The sequence below is a fragment of the Chrysochloris asiatica genome, unplaced genomic scaffold, assembly GCF_000296735.1.
Source record: "Chrysochloris asiatica unplaced genomic scaffold, ChrAsi1.0 scaffold00322, whole genome shotgun sequence".
Lineage (NCBI taxonomy): Eukaryota > Metazoa > Chordata > Mammalia > Afrosoricida > Chrysochloridae > Chrysochloris > Chrysochloris asiatica.
In genome coordinates, this window is record NW_006408840.1 from 1,637,957 (window position 1) to 1,658,553 (window position 20,597).

The 20,597-nt window shown below is 32.1% G+C and overlaps 1 protein-coding gene across 4 annotated transcripts in view; it reads left to right on the forward strand.

Annotated features, from left to right (window-relative positions):
• EPHA5 (EPH receptor A5) overlaps positions 1 to 19,433 on the forward strand; it is a 688,281-nt gene extending 668,848 nt beyond the window's left edge. For all 4 annotated transcript variants that reach the window (XM_006875349.1, XM_006875351.1, XM_006875350.1 and 1 more), the window contains 3 exons: positions 6,808 to 7,001; positions 10,949 to 11,104; positions 19,328 to 19,433. In XM_006875349.1, the coding sequence (XP_006875411.1) occupies positions 6,808 to 7,001; positions 10,949 to 11,104; positions 19,328 to 19,433 (456 nt within the window). The remainder of the gene's footprint in view (positions 1 to 6,807; positions 7,002 to 10,948; positions 11,105 to 19,327) is intronic.
• The last annotated feature ends 1,164 nt before the right edge of the window (positions 19,434 to 20,597 follow it).

Genomic DNA, 20,597 nt, shown 5'->3' on the forward strand with positions numbered 1-20,597 from the left:
TTAAATGGTGGCTAAACATTGAAATAATCAATAGCGGCATTGGAGGAAAAAGCAAATTATGAAATGTGCCTAATATTAAATATTTTAAAATCACTATATTCACTGCATAGCCAAAATATTTCCTGATTAAGCTATTCATATTGTTGTGTTGTTAAGTGCCTTCAAGTTGCTTCCAACTACTAGAGACATTACAGGGTTTCCAAGAAGCAGCTGTTGGATTTGAACTTCCAAATTTACAGTTAGCAGTCCAAAGCTTATCCTACAGCAAAACACCAGGATTCTGCTTGGTATATGGAGTCCTGGTATGGTGTGGGTTAATGTGCAGGACTGCAAAGTCATTTGAACTATAAAATCGGCAGTTCAAGCTTGCCAACTGCTCCTTGGGAACCCCACAAAGGATCACTGTGTTTCAGAACTGACTCAATGGAACTTAACAACAATATATATACCAAATGGATTCCTGGTATTTTGCTGCAGGATAAGTTATTGTTGTTGTTAGATGCCTTTGAATTGGTTTTGACTTCTAGCACTTTATGCACAACAAAATGAAATACTGTCCTGTCACATATTATCTTCACAACCATTTATAGAGGTTGCATATGATCCACAGCTAGTGATACCAAAAGAAGTCCAAGCTGAACTGAAGGCATTGACAAAGAACATTGCTCCAGGAATTGACAGAACACAAATGGAAATCTTTCTACAAACTGAGGCAGAATGGAGGCACTCACTCATCTATGCCAAGAAATTTAGATGACAGCTACCTGACCTATTGATTGGAAGAGATCCATATTTATGCCCATTCCAAAGAGAGGTGACCCAATGGAATGTGCAAATCATGGAACAATATCATTAATATCACATGAAAGTAAAATTTTGCTAAATTCAAAAACAGCTGCAATCGTACATTGACAGGGAACTGCCAAAGGTTCAAGCTGGATTCAGCAAAGATGTCATTTTGAGAGCTACCGTGCCACTGACCCAAGCCATGATATTTTCAGTAGCCTCTTATACATGTGAAAGTTGGGAAATAAATAAGGAATAGCGTAAAAGAATTGTTGCATTTGAATTATGGTGTTGGAGGAGAATATTAAAAGTACCATTAACTTTCCAAAAAAACAAACAAAGCTGTGATGGAAGAAGTACAGCCAGAATGCTCCTTGGAAGCCAGGATGGCCAGACATCATCTCTCATGCTTCTAACATATTTTCAAGAGTGTTAGGGTTAGGGTCCCTGGATGAGGACATCATACATGCTAAAGTGAAGGGTCAGCAAAACAGAAGAAGACCCCTGATGAGATGGATTGACACAGTGACAACAAAAATGGCCTCAAGCTATTATTGTAAGGTTGGCACAGGACTTGCCCATGTTTCCTTCTGTTGTGCATAGGATCAATGTAAGTACTGACTTGACAGCAACTAACAACAGCAGAATTTCTCAGTATTTTGCACATATCCTTCAGTATTGCTTTCAGCTTGAAAAATGCTGAGGATGTTCTTCCCTTTTGGTTTTTGAGCTCCATGTCTTTTCACATTTCAGTTGACTTTGTCTTTTTTAACTATCTTTTGAAATTTTCTGTTCAACACTTACTTCTTCATTTCTTCCATTAGCTTAGCATATCTATGTTGGTAAGCAAGTTACTGAGGCTCTCCTGACATGTTTTTTGGTCTTTTCCTTTATTCCTGTCTTCTTAATGACTGCTTGCTTTCTTCTTGTATTACATTATTGATTTCACCTCACAACTCTTCTGATTTTCAGGCATCAGTGCCTAATGTATCATATCTGTTCTTGAGATGAGCTCTAAATTCAGGTGGGTTGTGTTCAAAGTAAAATTTTGGTTCTAGTGGACTTATTTTTATTTTATTTTATTTTTTTTAACCTTCAGTCTGACTTTGCAAATGAGCAACTGATGATCTGTTCCACAGTCTGTCTCTGTCCTGTTTTGGCTGATTATGTATAGCTTTTCCACTTTCTTCACACAGATGTAGTCAGTTTGTTTTTTTGTGTATTCTACCTGGTGAGGATCTTGTGTATAGTTGCCCTTTGTGTTATTTTCAATGAACAAATCATTCATCTTGCAAAATTCTATCATACAATCTTAAGCATTGTTTCCATCACTAAAGCCATATTATCAATTAGTGATCCTTTCTCTCTGTTTCCAACCTTTGCATTCCATTCACCAGTAATTATCAATACATAATGCATGTTTGAACAATTTCAGACTGAAGAAGTTGGTAGAATGTTCCAACATCATCATCACTGACTTTATTGATTCATATGTAAATATTAATAATAATGGTATTAATTGATCTTTCTTCTAGATATATAGATGTTATGCTATTCCAGAGAGCAATAAACTTCAAGAAAGATCTTGAAGTGTTCTTTTTGATGGTGAACACAATACCATTTCTCTTCAATTTGTCATTCCTGGCATAGTAAACCATATGCTTGTCAAATTCAAAATGGCCAATATCAGTCCATTTCACCTCACTAATTCTTTACGAGTTCTATTTCATTTTTTGATGACTTTCAATTTTCCTAGATTCATAATTCATGTATTCCATGTTCTGATTATTAATGGATGTTACAGCTACCTCTCCAAATTTTTATTTATGCCCCATCTGCACAAATAAAGGTCCTAAAACCTTTTCTTCATTTCTGTCATCATGGTAAACTCTACTTTAATGAGTCAGCTATTCCCTAGTCATATTTTGAATGCTTTCCAACAAGTGGGGCTCATATTCAGGCACTATACATGACAATATTCTAGTTCTATTAATATTATTTCAATATTCAGTGCTCTGGTGCTGACAGTCTTCCATCGTTATTCATAGGTTTTCAGTGGTTTAGCATTCAGAAGCAGTTGACATATCCTTCTTTCTAGTCTGTCTTAGCTTAGAAAGTCATCTGAAACCTGTACATCATGGGTGTACCTATTGGTATTTTAGAATAGTGGTGGCATAGCTTCCAACATCACATATACAAATGTTGTTGTTAGGTTCCATTGAGTTGGTACCAACTCACAGCAACTCTATGCACAACAGAACAAAACACTGTCCGGTTCAGGGCCAACCTCACAATTGTTGCCATGCTTGAGCCCATTGATGCTGCCATGTTGCCAATCCATCTCAATGGAGGCCTTCCTCTTTTTCTCTGACCCTCCACCATATCAAACATGATATCCTTCTCTAGCAACTGGTCCCTCCTGACAATTTGTCTGAAGTATGAGAGATGAAGTTTGTCTATCCTGGCCTCCAAGGAGCACTCTGGCTGCACTTCTTCCAACACAGATCTGTTACTTCTCTTGGCAGCCCATGGCACTTTCAATATTCTCCTCCAACAACATAAATCAAATGCATCAGTTCTTCTATTGACTTCCTTATTCACTGTCCAACTTTCATATGCATATGAGGTTATTGAAAATACCATGGCTTGGGTCAGCCGTACCTTAGTCCTCGAGCTGACATCTTTGCTCTTCCAACACTTTAAAAAGGTCTTTGGGAGAAGATTTGCCTAATGCAATACGTCATTTGATTTCTTGACTGCTGCTTCCATGAGTGTTGATAGCTGATCCAAGAATGAAGTCATTGACAACTTCAGTCTTTTCTCCATTGATAAGAATGTTGTTTATTGGTCCAATGGTGAGGATTTTTGTTTTCTTTGCATTGAGATGCAATCCATACTGAAGGCTGTGCTCTTTGATCTTCTTCAGTAAGTATTTTAAGTCCTCTTCACTTTCAGCAAGCAAGGTTGTATCATCTGTATATCACAGATTGTTAATGAGTCTTCCTCCAATCCTGATGCCACATTTTTCTTCATAGAACCCAGCTTCTCAGATTATTTGCTCAGCATACAGGTTGAATAAGTATGGTGAAAGAATACACCCCTGTTGCACACCTTTCTTAATTTTAAAGCATTCAGTGCTTCCATGTTTTGCTTGAACAACTGCCTCTTGGTCCATGTACAGGTTCCTCATGAGCACAATTAACTGTTCTGGAATACTCATACTACACAATATTGTCCATAGCGTGTCATGATCCACACAATTGAACACCTTTGCATAGTTAAGAAAGCACAGGTAAACATCTTTCTGGTTTTCTCTGCTTTCAGCCAAGATCCATCTGATATCAGCAATGATATTCCTTGTTCTATGTCCTCTAAATCAGGCTTAAACCTCTGGAGATTCTCTTTCAATGTATGGTTGCAGCTGTTTCTGTATTACCTTTAGTAAAACTTTGCTCGCATGGCATATCAAAAATAGGGTCTGATGATTTCCGCATTCCATTGGGTCACCACTCTTTGGAATAGGCATAAATGACGATCGGTTCCAATCAGTTGGTCAGATAGTTGTCTTTCAAATTTCTTTGTATATTTTTATGTTAACCAGTTTATATATATAAAATCACTGGACTGGTTAACTATAACAAAGTCTTTATTTTGTTGACAATTTTATTGATTCAAATAAAATTGATCCTTTTGACCAAAGTTATATAGAATGGGATGTGAACATTTGAAAAAGAGGTAAAAAATGACTTGGAATCATGTTTGAGAAATGTATTCAAATAGTTCTCCAACTCCCTTTTATCTCTAGTGAATATAATCATTTTGTTAAAATTTACTGGACGTATTTTTCATTTGTAAATTTTTAGTTATCATCTATTACTCTTTCACATATCTTTGTCAGATCATTTTACCTCTCAATTTATATGAGTTTTTATTGCAAAAGGTTAGTTAAGTCTTTGTTATAATTTAAAAAAAATATTTTTGCTATGCTTTTTAATTGTATAAATTGATTTTTGGCTATGAAATGTAACTAAGGTGGTAGATTGTTTCTGATGTTAAGTGCCATCAAGTCACTTCTAACTCAAACACTCTGTATAGCATTTTCAAGGAGCAGCTGATGAGTTCAAATCACTGACTTTTGGTTAGCATTCAATACTTATCCTACAGCACCACACCAGGACTCTTAGATTGCCCTTAGTTATCCAATTATTTATCTGATAATTTATTTTCACACTCCTTGAATACCTTGTACTTCTTGCCTATACCTAAAATGCTGATATTTTTCAGGAACTTTTCTGCTTTTCTCACGGTGATACAGACTATAGTTAGCTTCAAACTGAGACCAAGTACTGATAACACTCACATTTATGTTATCATCTCAAACATGTCCTATCCTCTATTCAGATTTGTCAAAATTGCTATCTAGATTTTCCTCAATCACCTTAAATAAAAGAAGTCCCCTTTATACCTGTCTACATCCTTTAACCCCTTATTTTTGCTTACATGAAGTTAACAATAATCTCCCAGTATATTACACTTGAACTTATTTTATTTAAAATACTTTCTTTCTTCTAACTTATACCTCTATTTTATAAATGTCTCAAATCTGTCATTTCCTTTTATTTCCATCTTATACTTCTTTGTTCCCTTTCTTTTATAATGGAGAAACTAGTTTGTTTCAAATCCTTAAAAAATATCTTTGCACATTCTCTTACCTAATCATTGTATTATTTTTTCACTTATATTAATTCTAATATATTTGTATAAAAATATAATTAAGCTTAATTATTTAAATTAATATGAATAATAAAGTTCTGGAAAATATGTTACTACTATTGGGTTTTGGTAATACTAAAATATTTTAACTTTAATAATTGAATAAATTATGTATGATTATGTTTATTAATATGAGCAAGTATATGCTGGAATTATCTATCTTTATGGCAGCATTCATCTTAGAATTTTCTTGATAAAACTAGCTTAGAATTAGGCTATTATTTTATAGGTGTGTTGTTATATTTAAAGTCAATGATGTTTGTGATGTCTATGCTATTCAATAATCATTCTAAATTCCTGACAGATCAGTAGATGATAATAAACAGCCAGACCTTGACGTTATTAAATGTTACATGAGACAGTTATGCTAATTTAGCCTTTGACTTATCCATTATTTACTATCTAAAAGACTCTTTCGAAATAAAATTGCATTTCTATTACTTTAAAAAAAATGTGGGTCGGCACATATTTCTTTCATTAAGAAGATATTAACTTTCCAAAGATATCATGAGAAAACTTAATCTTTATTTGATTCCAGATTGTCAGTATAAATAAAACAGTCAACTGTGCATTTTTGTGTTAATTAATTTTAAAAATTACTCTTCATTAAAATTCTAAATAAGAGTGATTGTCTTTTATGTCATTTTTAAATCTGCAGAAAACATATTTTTTAATATTCTTTGTGTATGTATGTGTATATATAAATATATGTGTGAGCCATGATGTGGTGCTGTACATTAAGCACTGGATTGCTAACTGCAAGGTTGGTGGTTCAAACCCATCAGCAACTCCTTTGAAACCCTGTACAGAGTATGTATGCCTGTATGTATGTTGTTAGGGAACATTGTGTTGGTTCCAATTCATAGTTATCCTGTAAATTTTTATGTGTGTAGAAAACTTCATCTTTATCCCTTTATCTTGCAGAGCAGCTGGCAGGCTTGAACCTTGTGATTGATTAGCAATCCAGTGCTTATCCTATAGTGCCACTAGTGAACTCTCTCTCTCTATATATATATATATGTATATACATATATTAATATATACACATATACATACACATATACATATATATCAATAATTGTTGCTTTATTTTACAGTGAATAGAAATGACTCAGGATTTGAAATAAAGCAAATGTAGTTGCTATATGTGAGAGTTAGACTAGAAAGAATGAAAATTGTACTATTGAAAATTTTTTCAAATTATTCCATATTAAATTGGTGTGGTTGTGTTTGTTTTGCTTCATACAGGTGATTAAAGCAGTAGAAGAAGGCTACCGTCTACCAAGTCCTATGGACTGTCCTGCAGCTCTCTACCAATTAATGCTAGATTGCTGGCAGAAAGATCGAAATAGCAGGCCTAAGTTTGAGGAAATAGTCAACATGTTGGACAAGCTGATACGTAACCCAAGTAGCTTGAAGACACTAGTTAATGCATCAAGCAGGTAAAAGACCAGCGTGAGTGATTATCCTGAATGTAGTTAATTAAGATGGATGCGACAATATTTTTCAATTATATGATTATTGTTTTAATAAGTATCTATATGTTAATCTAAATGATATTAATTTATTTAAATATATTTTTGAATTAACAATTCTTTTATTGACTCTGGTTCTTAAAAAGTTGTATACAGATAATTAGGTAATCATTTTTGATTCGTCAAAAGTTAATACTGATAAATGAGTTAGCTTGTGGACAAAATATGTGTGAGCAAATGATCATATTTTTAGTTTTCTGAAAGAGACATGAATTGTTTAAATAATTTTGTATGTTTTTCATATTTGTAAAGTGTGGTTTTGCATTTAATTTTAAAAATTATGGAATTATTAACTCAAAAAATGAGTCAGTTTTATTTAATACTTGAAAAGTTGCTATATTTGACACATTATCTATTTTTATAATGTGTTGCTGTTGAGTGCCGTTGAGTTGGTTCTGACTCATAACAACCCTGTATAGAGTTGCCAAGGAGCAGTTAGTTGGTTTAAACCACCAAACTTGAGGTTACCAGTCCAGTGATTATCCTACAGCACCTTTTTTGTTGTTGTTGTTTTTGCTTTGTTTGTTTTTTAATAAATTGTTCCAACTCATAGAAACCCTCTATAGTGTTTCTAAGAAACAGCTCATTGGTTTGAACTGCTGACCTTGAGGTTTGAAGTCCAGTGCCCCAAAGTGTCATGAAAATAATGAAACTGACTACCGATTAGCATGAAAATGAATGAGAAGTATTTCATTGATAAAAATTATGTCAGTTCTATGATTCTAACATAACATTTGTTTATAGACAAAATCTCATTTAAATACAAATGAGGAATGAATGTTCAAACTCTGTTTAGGCATCATTAAGTTTCTTTAGTACACTAGAAAGTGTAGTTTATTAGCAATTATTCCTTCTGTTGTTTTCTAAATATCTGAATTTAAGTTATTTATTGTTATGTAATGTATGACATTAAACAACTTAAAATCAGTTTTTCCCCCTCATCTACTTGTTCAATTATGCTATATAACTTGAGTAAAATAAATTCTGACAAATGGATTTGAGAAAAGGTCATAAAAGCAAAAAGTTAATTTTCTGTTTTTTTTGTTTTTTTTTTTAATGTATGTATCTGCATTATCTCTATAGTTTGAAAGCAGACTTAAATTTTCAAAGAAATCTTATGTTTTCTTATAGGCAGTGTAAAGTGCTCAATACTAAGTACTCAGCTTAGTAGAGTGGAAATACACATATGTGTTTTCATTTAAACATATTTTGTTTTAATACTATACCTCTCACCATCCATTCTTGTTTCAGTCATCTGCCAATCTCAGTTCTAGACATTCATTACTAGTTCATTGTTTCTTTCTTTCTATCCTTACTCTGTCATAAATCTTGATGATTTCAATATAATAGATAATATCTAATATCTTTTTAAGTACTGAGTAAGAATTATTCAGAAGTCCTGGTGTGGCTCTGTGGGTTAATGTGCCAGACTGCAAAGCCATTTGAACTGCAGGGTTGATGGTTCAAGCTCACCAGCTGCTCCTCAGAAACCCTATACAGGGTTGCTATGGGTCAGAATGGGTTTGACAGCACTTAACAACAACAAGAATGATTCATTGTTTGAAAGGATAATTCTGTAATTTTTCAGATCAATTTTTAAAAAATCTTATCCTCCAATGATTTTGTTAACTAACCCATCTTGAACTCTCTTTTCCATGATCATATTCTAGTTCTCATTGTTACCAAAAACTATGAGTCTACCATAAACTAGATTTTAAAATCCTACTCTCTAACATGTTGCCTTCTACATTTCCATCTCCAACAACTCTGACCTCACTGAGACCTACAGTCCATTGATTTAAAATTTTTTTCCACAATAAAGCAATGCACTTCTTGTTGTTGTTAAGTGCCGTAGAGTCAGTTCCAACCCATTGCTACCCTCTAGAGGGTTTCCAAGGAGCAACTGGTGAGCTTGAACCACCAAGCTTGCAGTTCAAGCCGATTTTGCAGTATAGAGCATACTGACTCATAGTGACCCTTTATAGGATTTCTGAGAAGTAGCTGGTGTGTTTAAACCACTGACCTTGTGGATAGCAGCCAAGTGTTTATCCTAAAGTGCCACACCAAGAGTCCATGCAGCAGGTAGAGTAAGGGATATAAAGTGCACCAAGAAAAGAGGTGCACTCACAAACACACAAACCTCACTGAGGAGATGACTTTTGAGTATAGAATGGAACTACACAGTTAAGCTAGTACTTTCCAGGCGTAGGAAATGGCAATTGCCAAGGACTGCCATGAGATTGTACTTAGTTTGTACTAGGATCTGCAAGATGACTGTTATAGCAAAACCATTAAACAGGATGGTGATTTTTTTCACCCTTGTTTGCTTGTGGAGGTATAGATAACGAGCAGATGAAAATTAGATTTATGAAGAGTTGTGATTTCCCAATTAGTTTAAAAGACTCTCAAGGGACTTGATAGCATATGTAGTTTTTGTTTTGTTTTTATCAAGTTTGGTATTATATCATGCACAATATTTGTTAATCATTACTTTATTCAGTATCCTCTCTAATTATCTTTAAAATCAACATATGTAGATCACCATACAAATTGGCCAAAAACATCTATAAGATATTCTTTGATTCATTCAACAAATACATTATCTGTCTACTTGCTGTCATGCTTTGGGCTTAATGCTAAATACAGAGTATTGAACAAATAGTCACAGGCATCTTCTTCTATTGAATCAAGGCATTATTAGGGAATAGAGATAGCAAATAAAATTAAAAGATAAAAAGTCAGAAATATTGGTATATTAATACTGTTTAGAATCATGAACGTGGATAAAGTTGTCTAAAGTAGAGTGGCGTTATAGCCTAAGTAGAGAAGATATAGAAAACAATTCAAGAGTTCTCTAAATTTTAACATCAAGAAAAGAAGTAAAAGGCAAAGGAAACTGGGGAGAAATCAGGAGCATGTGGTGTCATGGTAGCTCCAGAAGATAGTGATTCAAAAGAAATTGAGATAGAGTGGTATTTCAAGCAGGACCTTGTGACTATAGTTGACTGTTTCTTAGAGGTCATTCAAAATATAGATGTCAAAATATCTACAGATTTGAGTTAACATGTATTAATATTTACCCCAACTTGATAAAGTTCATTAAAGAGAATAAGAATAGAAAGGTTTTGTATCTTGTAGTTAAAATAACTCTTCTTGATGGACATTTAAATTGTTTTCGCAAACAAACAAAAATTTACATGTACATTTTGTCTTTTATCTTGTTTTTTTTTTCCCTTAGATACATTTCTAGAAATCATCATCATCATCATCATCATTATTGACCAAAGAGTATGCATTTAGTATAGTTTAGATAATTTTATTGTTTGGATGATTCTATTCCTCTTTCTTTTGTATTTGAAGATAGCTTTACTTCTTTAGGTTCTAAATTCTCTGCATGAATTAACAAGCATCCTGGATGAAAGAGCATAAAATAATAGATAAATAGATTCTAGACACTCTTAGAAATTAGCTTAAATAAATATGATTTTTTTATTTTCCTAGCAAAATCTAGGTACAACCGACTTTGCATGAATAGTCCTGCATATACATAATTTAGTAGCATTCTGAATTATTTTTACAAAGAGAATAGTAGTTGAAAGTAAGTAAACTTAAATCACATGGACTTTTTAGCTAATGGTGTGTTTAATAGAAAATTTACTTATTAACACATTATATGTTCTTATTAATATGGATAAATAAAACTCCCAAAAAGGTGATTTTATGTTTTGCTGAATTTTGTTTTCATCCTTATTAACATTTACATATTTTCTTTATATATACTTACAAGCCCAAAGATCCATTACTATGAGCTAATGTTACAATGAAACTTGTTATTTCTGTTTTATATATTTTAGAGTATCTAATTTATTGTCAGAACATGGGCCACTGGGATCTGGGGCATACAGATCTGTAGGTGAATGGCTAGAAGCAATCAAAATGGGCCGATATACAGAGATTTTCATGGAAAATGGATACAGTTCAATGGACGCTGTGGCCCAGGTGACATTGGAGTGAGTAATTTTTCTGATAATTTTTACATATTTGTTGGGGCAAGAAACCAATCTGGATGGGGGCAAGGGAGATCAACTAACTTTGTCTATGTTTAACAGCTCTCAAAGAAGCCTCATCTTCTTTTTTTTTTAGCTTGTATTGTTAACAACTGCATGGTTAATGCTACTTGTTGCCAGTATCTTTGCTTATTTGCTTCAAACAAATAGCATTTGAGCATTTGAAAAAATTGGAGTAGTATCTCATTTGCAAAATACTGGTGTAATGTGTTGTGGAAAAGATGTTTTCTTGACAAAGTTTTTATACTGGTACCTATGTTATATGAATGTAAATATAAAAGGAAAAAACTGTAAGCACAATTGGTGTGACTAGTCTTGTATAACAACAAAATGTATTCTGAAATTTTGACTCTATAATGAATATCCAGGTTACAGAATATTAAACAAAGCTCATGAGGGCAGGAATCTCATTTAATCTCTAACTGGTGCACATTATATCCTTGCAATACAAGGATATGTTAGATCTTGCCTCTGATTTGTTTTTAGTGCAATCTCAGTGGAACCAATTGTGCCCTTTTCTGTTTGCACGTTTAAGATAAAACTTATCAATTCTTATCCAAGTAAAATCACTAGAATTAAGTACTAAAATCTTTAAGGTTGCCAGTTGTTTGTATTTTATTATATGCTCTGTTAAGTTCTTTTAGCCTAATACTTAATTGTAAAAAGTAACTGTTTCCATGGTTGTTTCATCTAAGTTCTGTTAATGTTAATAATATTTTAACCTGTGAATTTAATGATAACATACTTCAAATTAAGTAAAAATTCAAGGGTTAAAATACTATTGCAAGAATTAATACATGGCAGAATATTCTAAAGCACTAAACCATGGTCCGTATTGCATTACTTCACATAATATGCACATTGAGAAGTTCTCTGTCATCTTTTCTGTCACAGCATCTTTGATTCAATGAATTCACTATCCACCCGCAAAAAGGGAACAGGGTACCACCATTTATCACCAGTTAATGTCATATTTGCAGCATTCCCCTTCCTTCAAGCCTGTAGCTGAATAGACTTATAATCACCACTCAGCTTGGTCTCTTCATATATAAAATCCCATTCTTACCATCATACCAGATCATTCCTCTAGTCCCACATATGCTTTGACTATTATTTCTTTGAAAATAAAATCTCATTTGTGCTATATTTAAAATAATAAGCTGAAAATTTACTGATAATTTAAAACTATTTTTACATGATTGATATTTAATTTTTTCAGTAAAAATGGTCATTTTAATTTATTAAATTCATTTGTCATTTTATATTAAAATGATACTGTAGGTATTTCTTCTACCCAATGTCAGATCACTTGTAATATTCATAATAAAAAATTTGCATTAAAGTATGTCTCTTTTTTTTAATTAAAATAGCTCATATGCACCTATGGATATTTGCTTCTTTCTTATGAAATTATTTTTACTCACAAATATGGGTTTTGCATTAACTGTGTGTATTTTACCTTATTTCTTTGGGGTCCTAAAATACTATGAATATGTTGTATGTTTTAGCATTCTGATTTCAATTTTTCTTTAATTTTTTTCTCTTTTCTTTGCTTTCTTCTCCTCTTATTTTAAAACTCCCTTCTTTTTTAATGTTTTGTTTCAAGTTCTAGCAACATCTTTTATCTTCTTATTACGATTCTTCACTTTATTTCGATTCTCTAGTAATTATTCTCTGGACAATTTTTATCTGTTTTGTTCTATTTAGCCTTCTTGTCTTTATTACTTTTATTTTTTTGCTTTCTCTTGCTGTATTGCCTATATTATTACATGTTGATTTCTAGCTAGTTTACTCTAACCAGTAGAATTGTGTGAAATTGACAGACTTAGTGACATATTCCTGCTCAGAGAACATGGTACTGTGTTGGTTCCTGATGCCAAGTGCATCAGATGCCTAGGGCCAATAAGCATTAATACATTCCTTACCAGGAATTGGGTCAGCTCCAGCAATGCTGACTTAGTGGACAATCCAGTATCGTTACACTGAAGACTTCTTGTTTATGGTGGCTTTGGCCATATTTTTCAAATCGCTATTAGCACCTTTATCAAAATATTGTTAACTAACTCACAAAGTAGGAAATAATCAGCTGTTTCTTTGGTTAATAACTTTAAAATAGTAATCTTTGCATTCTACTTGTCCTTTCTCAAAAAAGTTAATCACTCTTAGAACTAATAGTAAAGGGAACTGGGATATTAGCAAAAGATATACACGAGCTCTTAACCTATTATTGATTTTTCACACATGATATTTACCTAATATTTAAGTATTGATTTTATGGAGTACATATGATTCTATCAAAATAATAAAAAATATTATTGCCACAGTTAAAAAATTCTTTAGAAAATGGAATAATAGATTAGTAGCTGTAAAAATGCTTATAAAATGTTACAATCAATTAAGGAAAATGATAAAAGTGCCATACAACTACACTAAAAGAATGTATTATAATTTGTAACATCAAATTTGTATTCATAGGTGGTCTTAAAAATGAAGAATAAAGCAATGCAATTTTTCAAAACCACAAAATTTGGTTTAAAATTTCTTTCCTACAATTTGAATTTCATTTATGAATTTTGGCAACACATGCATGTATGACTTAATAGGGAAAGGATGTGAAGAACTTTACAAGTCTTAGTAGGATAAGCTCTTGATTAGTTTGAACCTCAAGGTCTGTGGTTTAAACTCACCAGCCATTCTTTAGAAACCCTATAGAGAGTTGCTATGAGTCAGAACCGATCCTATGACACTTAACAACAACAGAGTCATTTTTAGTGAAAGTGGTTTTTAACCTTTGACATTTCTGTCTGTTCTTCTTTGTTTCTTGTTATTTTATGTCCAGCATTTATATTAAAACAACAGTTGTGGCAGCAATGGCACAATTTATACTACCATGTATAAGTTCATTGAGTTATTATCCACAGGGGGATTTATATTCTTGAGGTGAGTTAAAAATTGAGTCAAAAGACTGGATGAAAACAGGATAACAACTGCTTTTAGTCTTCTTTTCAGATCAGTGCAGTAAACTTTTGATTATTCAGAAAAGTGTGCAAAATCCAATTTCTTTAAACAATCCTATTTATGTAAATATTAGATCATTGTGTTGTAAGCAGAGAAAGATTCTATTGGTATCATTTATTAGAATGGGTCTAAATGACTAAAAATTAAGGTTTTTCCAAATCAAAGCCAAACAATTCCTTAACTTAGCAATAAAGTCATAATGAATAATTAATTTTTGACTACTGTATGCAGAAGGAGTCTTTGTGGTATAGTGGGTTACACATTGTGCTGTTAACCAAAAGGTCAGCACTTTGAAATCCACCAGCCACTCCATGGGAGAAAGATACTTTATGCTACTGTAAATATTTACAGTCTCAGAAACCCTACATAGTGTTGCTTGAGTCGGAGTAGACTTAATGGTGGTGGGTGCTTTTTGGTTTGGAAAGTGCCCAAGAATTACAAACTATCTTCTATTTCTATACAATTAATCTAAATCTCCAGTCCTAGTGCTTATGATTAATCACCAATCAAAACTATCACAAAGTCATGGTTAAGTCTTCTCTTTCTGAATGTAAGCATGATTTATCTGTGGAGTTAATATGTAAATAATTACCAGAATTTTTTAAGTTTATAACAAATGATCAACATTCAACTACGTGATAACAGGAATAAACATTGAAATATATTGAATGTCCATTAATCTCACCTGTGCCTTCTTCTATACAGTCAATGTTGATAGGATTAATTATTAATGATATGCAAAAAGTGTGCAAAGAGAAGGAAGAAAAATGAGAAAGGGAGCAAATCATCCACAAATGTGTAAAATAGTTACTGAATAATCAAGAGCTGGTTTGAATAACAACTAGACACTCTTTTTATTCTACCATTTTAGCATCAAAATATCAGTGTTTTTTCATTGTTTGATATTATGGAATAATACTTTAAACAATGCTACAATGTAATAACATGTAATGGAAATTTATTATGTTTACAACTTTTCTTAAAAAATCATGCAGTCACCAAAATCTGAACTCTAGGTTATGTGGCAGTGCCATTCTCATCCTCTTTAGATTTATGAACCTATTCTGAAATAGAATTTATTATCATTAGAATTGTCCTTAGGTATTATTTATGATTATAGGTGTTCATGATAAAATTAGTAAACTATAAAATGAAAGCCTATAAAATTTTGTCTAGATGTAAAATTCACTACATAGAAAATTAATATGAGTAAAATATCATATTACATTATTTCTAATATTTTATGAAAGCATTTCTCTATTTAAGGCAGACACTTAATCTTTAACTAATAAAATCATTTATTTTTATAAAATTGATTTCACAGTATCACTACAAATTTGGTCACTTAATATATATTTTATATAGTAAAATGAGAATCGCTGAAGATGGCAATAAATATAGACAAAACTACATGAAATAAAAAGTTTTAATATGTTTACCATATTAGAATAAAGGTGACTGATTTTTATCATAAATCTTATAATAATATTATTTTCCTTCTCACTTATAGTACCATTAGAAAACTAAAACTCATGTTTTAAAGAAACTTTCTTTTGAGAATGATACTCATTTGCATAAATGATCTTGTTTCTTATTTTTTTGTATTGAAAAAAAAATCACAATTTATAAAGGTACCTGTATATTATATACACAGAAATAATGCTATTTTGTAAATATTAACACATTAATTTGACAACTTTTGAAATCATAGCTTTGTGTACAATGCCCAGATAAATAAAAAAAACGGGGAGAAGCAGCGACATAGAAAGAGATTCAATTGGTCTAACAATTTATATTTTAGGGAATTATCAGATAATAAATTGATGTTTAATAAAAGTATATGCTTAGTTCACTGGGGGAGAAAATAAGAGGAATTTAACTTAAAACCTAGAGATATGAATTAACCTGAAAAGAGGACTAATTTTACTAGCCCATAAACATGAACTGTATATTGCATTTATTTTAAAATACAATTCCTCAAAACATTCACTCTTTAACATGATAGTGATACCATCAAAAACAAAAATAACAAATTCCCAAAACACTGGGTTAGATTCATTCTTGTGGTTAAGTCAATTTCAGAAAATAAAGCTGCATTGTCTCTAATACAGAGGATATAAAAGGAAGTCAAACAAATAAGTTGTTATCCTTTAAGCAAAACAACTGAGTTGGATAATCAAACCAATCAGAGACAAGCATTTCAAATTAAGACTTTAATACTACATTTGCAGCGTTTGTGTTTGGGAGGAAAAACGTGTTGTTTTCTTCTGGTCATTCAGAATAGTACTTTCAAGGGCTTATTTCTACTAATTTAAATGGTAGAACAATTACACTTGTGAATTTAGGTACAGTACTTAATTGTTTGTGTGTGTACCTCCTAACCTTCTTTTATCACAATCACCTATAAACTTTATAAAACAGATGTTTTAAATTTCATTCTGTTCCTAATTAATTAAATTCTCCATTAGAGACTGCAGCAGCAATGGGCTTAGGCGTTACAATGATTGTGAGGTTGGCTCAGGATCAGGCAGTGTTTTGTTCTGTTGTGCATAGGGTTGCTATGAATTGCTGTTTACTCTATGGCAATAAATAACAACATTAGAGATTGATTGCTGTCAAATTAAGAAACTTTTAATTTTAATTCCTATTTTATTGACCATAGGCCCAAGTGTTCTAGTAAATACCCATGAGTTCCTCCAGCTATACAACTTCTTAATAATTTACATGTAGAAACACAAAGTTTTATTTAGCTCATCAGAAACCACCCTGAAGCTTAGATTGGTTTATTACTGCCTGAAAGAAGTATATTCTTGGTTTGCTTCATTAGATACCATCTTTCTTTTAGTACTGAAAATATTTGAGGTGAGGGCACTTCTGTAGTTCTCATTAAGCATAGTTTGAAGTGCTTTGCTCAATATTGTATCTCTTAGAATATTGAGAAATATGAGATGGGCTTTAGCATCAACAACCTGAATTTTATCCTAGCTCTGCTAACTACTGCTAACTATTTAGCTAAGAGATATAATTATCTAATGTTTCCTTGTCAATGAAAGTACAATAAAACACAAATATATCTCATAAGGTCATATATTGTCCTAGAAAGTGTCTGTAAATGCACCTATTATTTTTATGTTTAGTGCTGTGGTTCACAACCAGGTGGATTTTACAACCTAGATGACATTTGAAAATGCTTGGAGGCATTTGGCTTATTACAAAGAGAGGAGAAACTGGCATCTAACAAGAAGATACCAGTGATGCTACTAAACATCTCACATTGCATAGGGCGGTGCCCCATAACAAAGAATTATCCAGCTCATAATGCAAATACTACTTAGGCTGATAGACTCTGGTTTAGTGGAAAATATAAAAGATTACAATTATCTATTTTTTCTGTTGGTAAAATAATTAGTATTTTATAGTAGTCTACTTCAGAACTGATATGGTGCTGTAGGATAAGTATTGGACTGCAAGGTCAGTGTGAACAGAAAAGTCTTTGGTTCAAATTTACCAGCCAATTCTCAGAAACCCTATACAGTGTCCCTGTGAGTCAAAACTGACTCAACCAACAGCACTTAACAACAGTCATTTCATAACTAATTATATATTACTTTTGTTTCAGTATTTTTACTTGTTTTAAGGTTTTGTTGATAAGTTTTCATCCCTACCATTATTAGTACCTATATGGTTTACTTGTGTGATGCTGTAGGATAAAGGTCAGTTTGAACCACAAAAGGTCGGCAGTTCAAATCCTCGACTTCTCTTTGGAAACCCTATACAGGGTCACTAAGAGTCGGAACCAACTTGATGCTTAACAATAGCAGTATATTATGAGTATAATACTAAGAAGTTTTGTATTAATACTGACATTAAAAATATGTTTCCTCCATAAGCATCAATTGCTTCTTTTTAGCTACTTGTCATTTCCTGAAAATCTCATAAGAAATCGAAGAAGTGTAAAAGAGAAGTCAAAATCCAAGATACTAATTGAGTAAATTCTTTTCAAGGCCAATATACAGAGAACCTAGATACCACTTTATTTGATTTCTGTTCTCTGATAATTAAAATATCTCTTTGAGTTATCCAAAACTATTAAATTTTACCTATGATGATTCCAATGTCAATGCATCCAGTTTGATAAAATGCTAAAACATCCTGAAATCAGAACAAGTATTGGAGACAAAAATAATCCACTTTTAGAATAATGTGCTTAACAAACTGATTAGATAAAACAATATGGCAAAGATCTTTGATATTTAATTTATTTTTTATTTTTAATGATCACTCATGCCTGTATTTAATGCTAATCATTTGTCAAGCAGGCAAGAATTTCAAATACTTAAATTCTAGAATGTCTTGAGAAATAACACTTAGAAACCATGGACTCTGGCTTTGAATTTAATAAAATCCTAAATTAGCGTAGAAATTTAAACATCTCTAATTTTCTTTTGAATAATAAACTGTTTTAAAGAAAAGTATGTAAATGTTTTAATTGAAAGGCCCTTTGATATTGTGTAATTTTCTCAATGCTCTAGAGGCCAACAAAACGTAGGTGTCATTTGGTAAGAAAGAAAGCTCTGCTACTTTGGGTTCCAAGGAAAAAAAGTATTTGAAAGTGTTTGCAAAGCAATGTAGTCATTATCTTCAAAATACATGTTATTTAAAAAAAAAAATGTTTGTATTGAATGAGTCATTTGAAAAGTTTGGTCTTCAACTACTTAGCTGTAAAAATTTAAAAACATATGTTATGCTTACTTCTTTTAGCAAAATACAAAAAGTGCTTGAACATATTATTGGTCCACATTTATAAAATTATGCAATGAAATTGTGTCCTTTAAATTAAATGTTTATAGGTAAGCATGTGCAAATTGTTTATTATTACTATGTGCCACATATAAAAGTGATATTCAATAAAAGAGCAAATCTATATTTAATAATTTCCCATTATAAATATATACAGGAGTTCACAAAGTTTTATTGACTGTGAACAGATTTTTGAGGTACAATTTTGGAACAGGCCTTTAAACTTTGCCTAATTGAGATGATAATTCACTTTTCTTTCAAAATGTTTGCCCTTTGTCAGTGTGAAATATTGAGCTATGATACCAACTCAATCAATACATACATCCAATGTGTGCTTTCTTCATGCAGGGATTTGAGGCGACTTGGAGTGACTCTTGTCGGTCACCAGAAGAAGATCATGAACAGCCTTCAAGAAATGAAGGCACAGCTGGTAAATGGAATGGTGCCATTGTAACTTCATTTTAATGTCACTTCTTCAAATAAAGGAGCCCTGGTGGTGCATTGGTTAAGCACTCTGCTGTTAACTGAGAGTTCGGCAGTTCAAACCACCAGCTGCTCCTCAGGAAAAAGATGTGACAGTTTGCTTCTGTAAAGATTTCAGCCTCGGAAACCCTATGGAGCAGTTCTATTCTGTCCTATAGGGTCTCTATGAGTCAGATTGAATCATCAGGAATGGATTTGGTTTGGGCTGATCTTCAAGTGAGTGGTTCTGCACTTTGTGAACAAGCCCTGAGATTTATTTTAACAATAAAAGGAGGGAAAGGGAAAACTCGGTGATTTCTAAACTTTAGGAGAGCATTTGTTTCAGCCACAGAATTTGTAAACAGTGTTTTACTAAAATATCTCCATCTTTCTCTCAGTGTATTGATTTTTTTTTCACAAAACAAATATAACCTGCATGGAAAAGTAACATGAGACTAAACATTATGTTAAAACAACAACAAAAAGTCCTCCTGATAATGCAAGAAAATTTTGTACATGAAATATATAACTATAGCACCTTTACAGACTGAATTAAGGCAGCACCTTTCAAAACTTCTAAGGATCTACTTGAAAGGAAACATTTTCTAGCCTTGTTTGGCCTAACAGAAGCTGCAGTTTACTGAAGTTTACTTCCAAGTCTTAAATGTCTACTTAAATGTATTGAAGAGCAATATGGGTAGATTATTTCTTAATAGATACATTCTTTTGTAATTTTAAAATGCTGTTACACAGCGCTAAGTTATAGAAACTAATGTATAACCATGTTGCTTGGTCAAGAACAAGTACAATACAGGGTGTGTATTTATTTTTATGTGTTATAAACTTACTTTTAGTTTGCTCTTCTAGAAACAGTATGGTATAAATGTGTATATACTGTATAATTTACAACATAACAGAAACCAATCTAGGATGAAATTGTGTGTGTGTGCTTGCACTTATGTGCATTATCTTTAAGCTTGTATTTTTAGTAGTGTTTTAATTTTAGCAACATACAAGAAGTAGTGTTTCAGAGTGTACTATGAATAGGACAAATAGGGAAGTAGTAAAGCAAAATTTAACACAAGCTTGTGTCTTCTTTTCTCTCATGTGTCCAAAAACTACTAAGTCTCTTTATTCTCTAACAGGAAATGTCTGT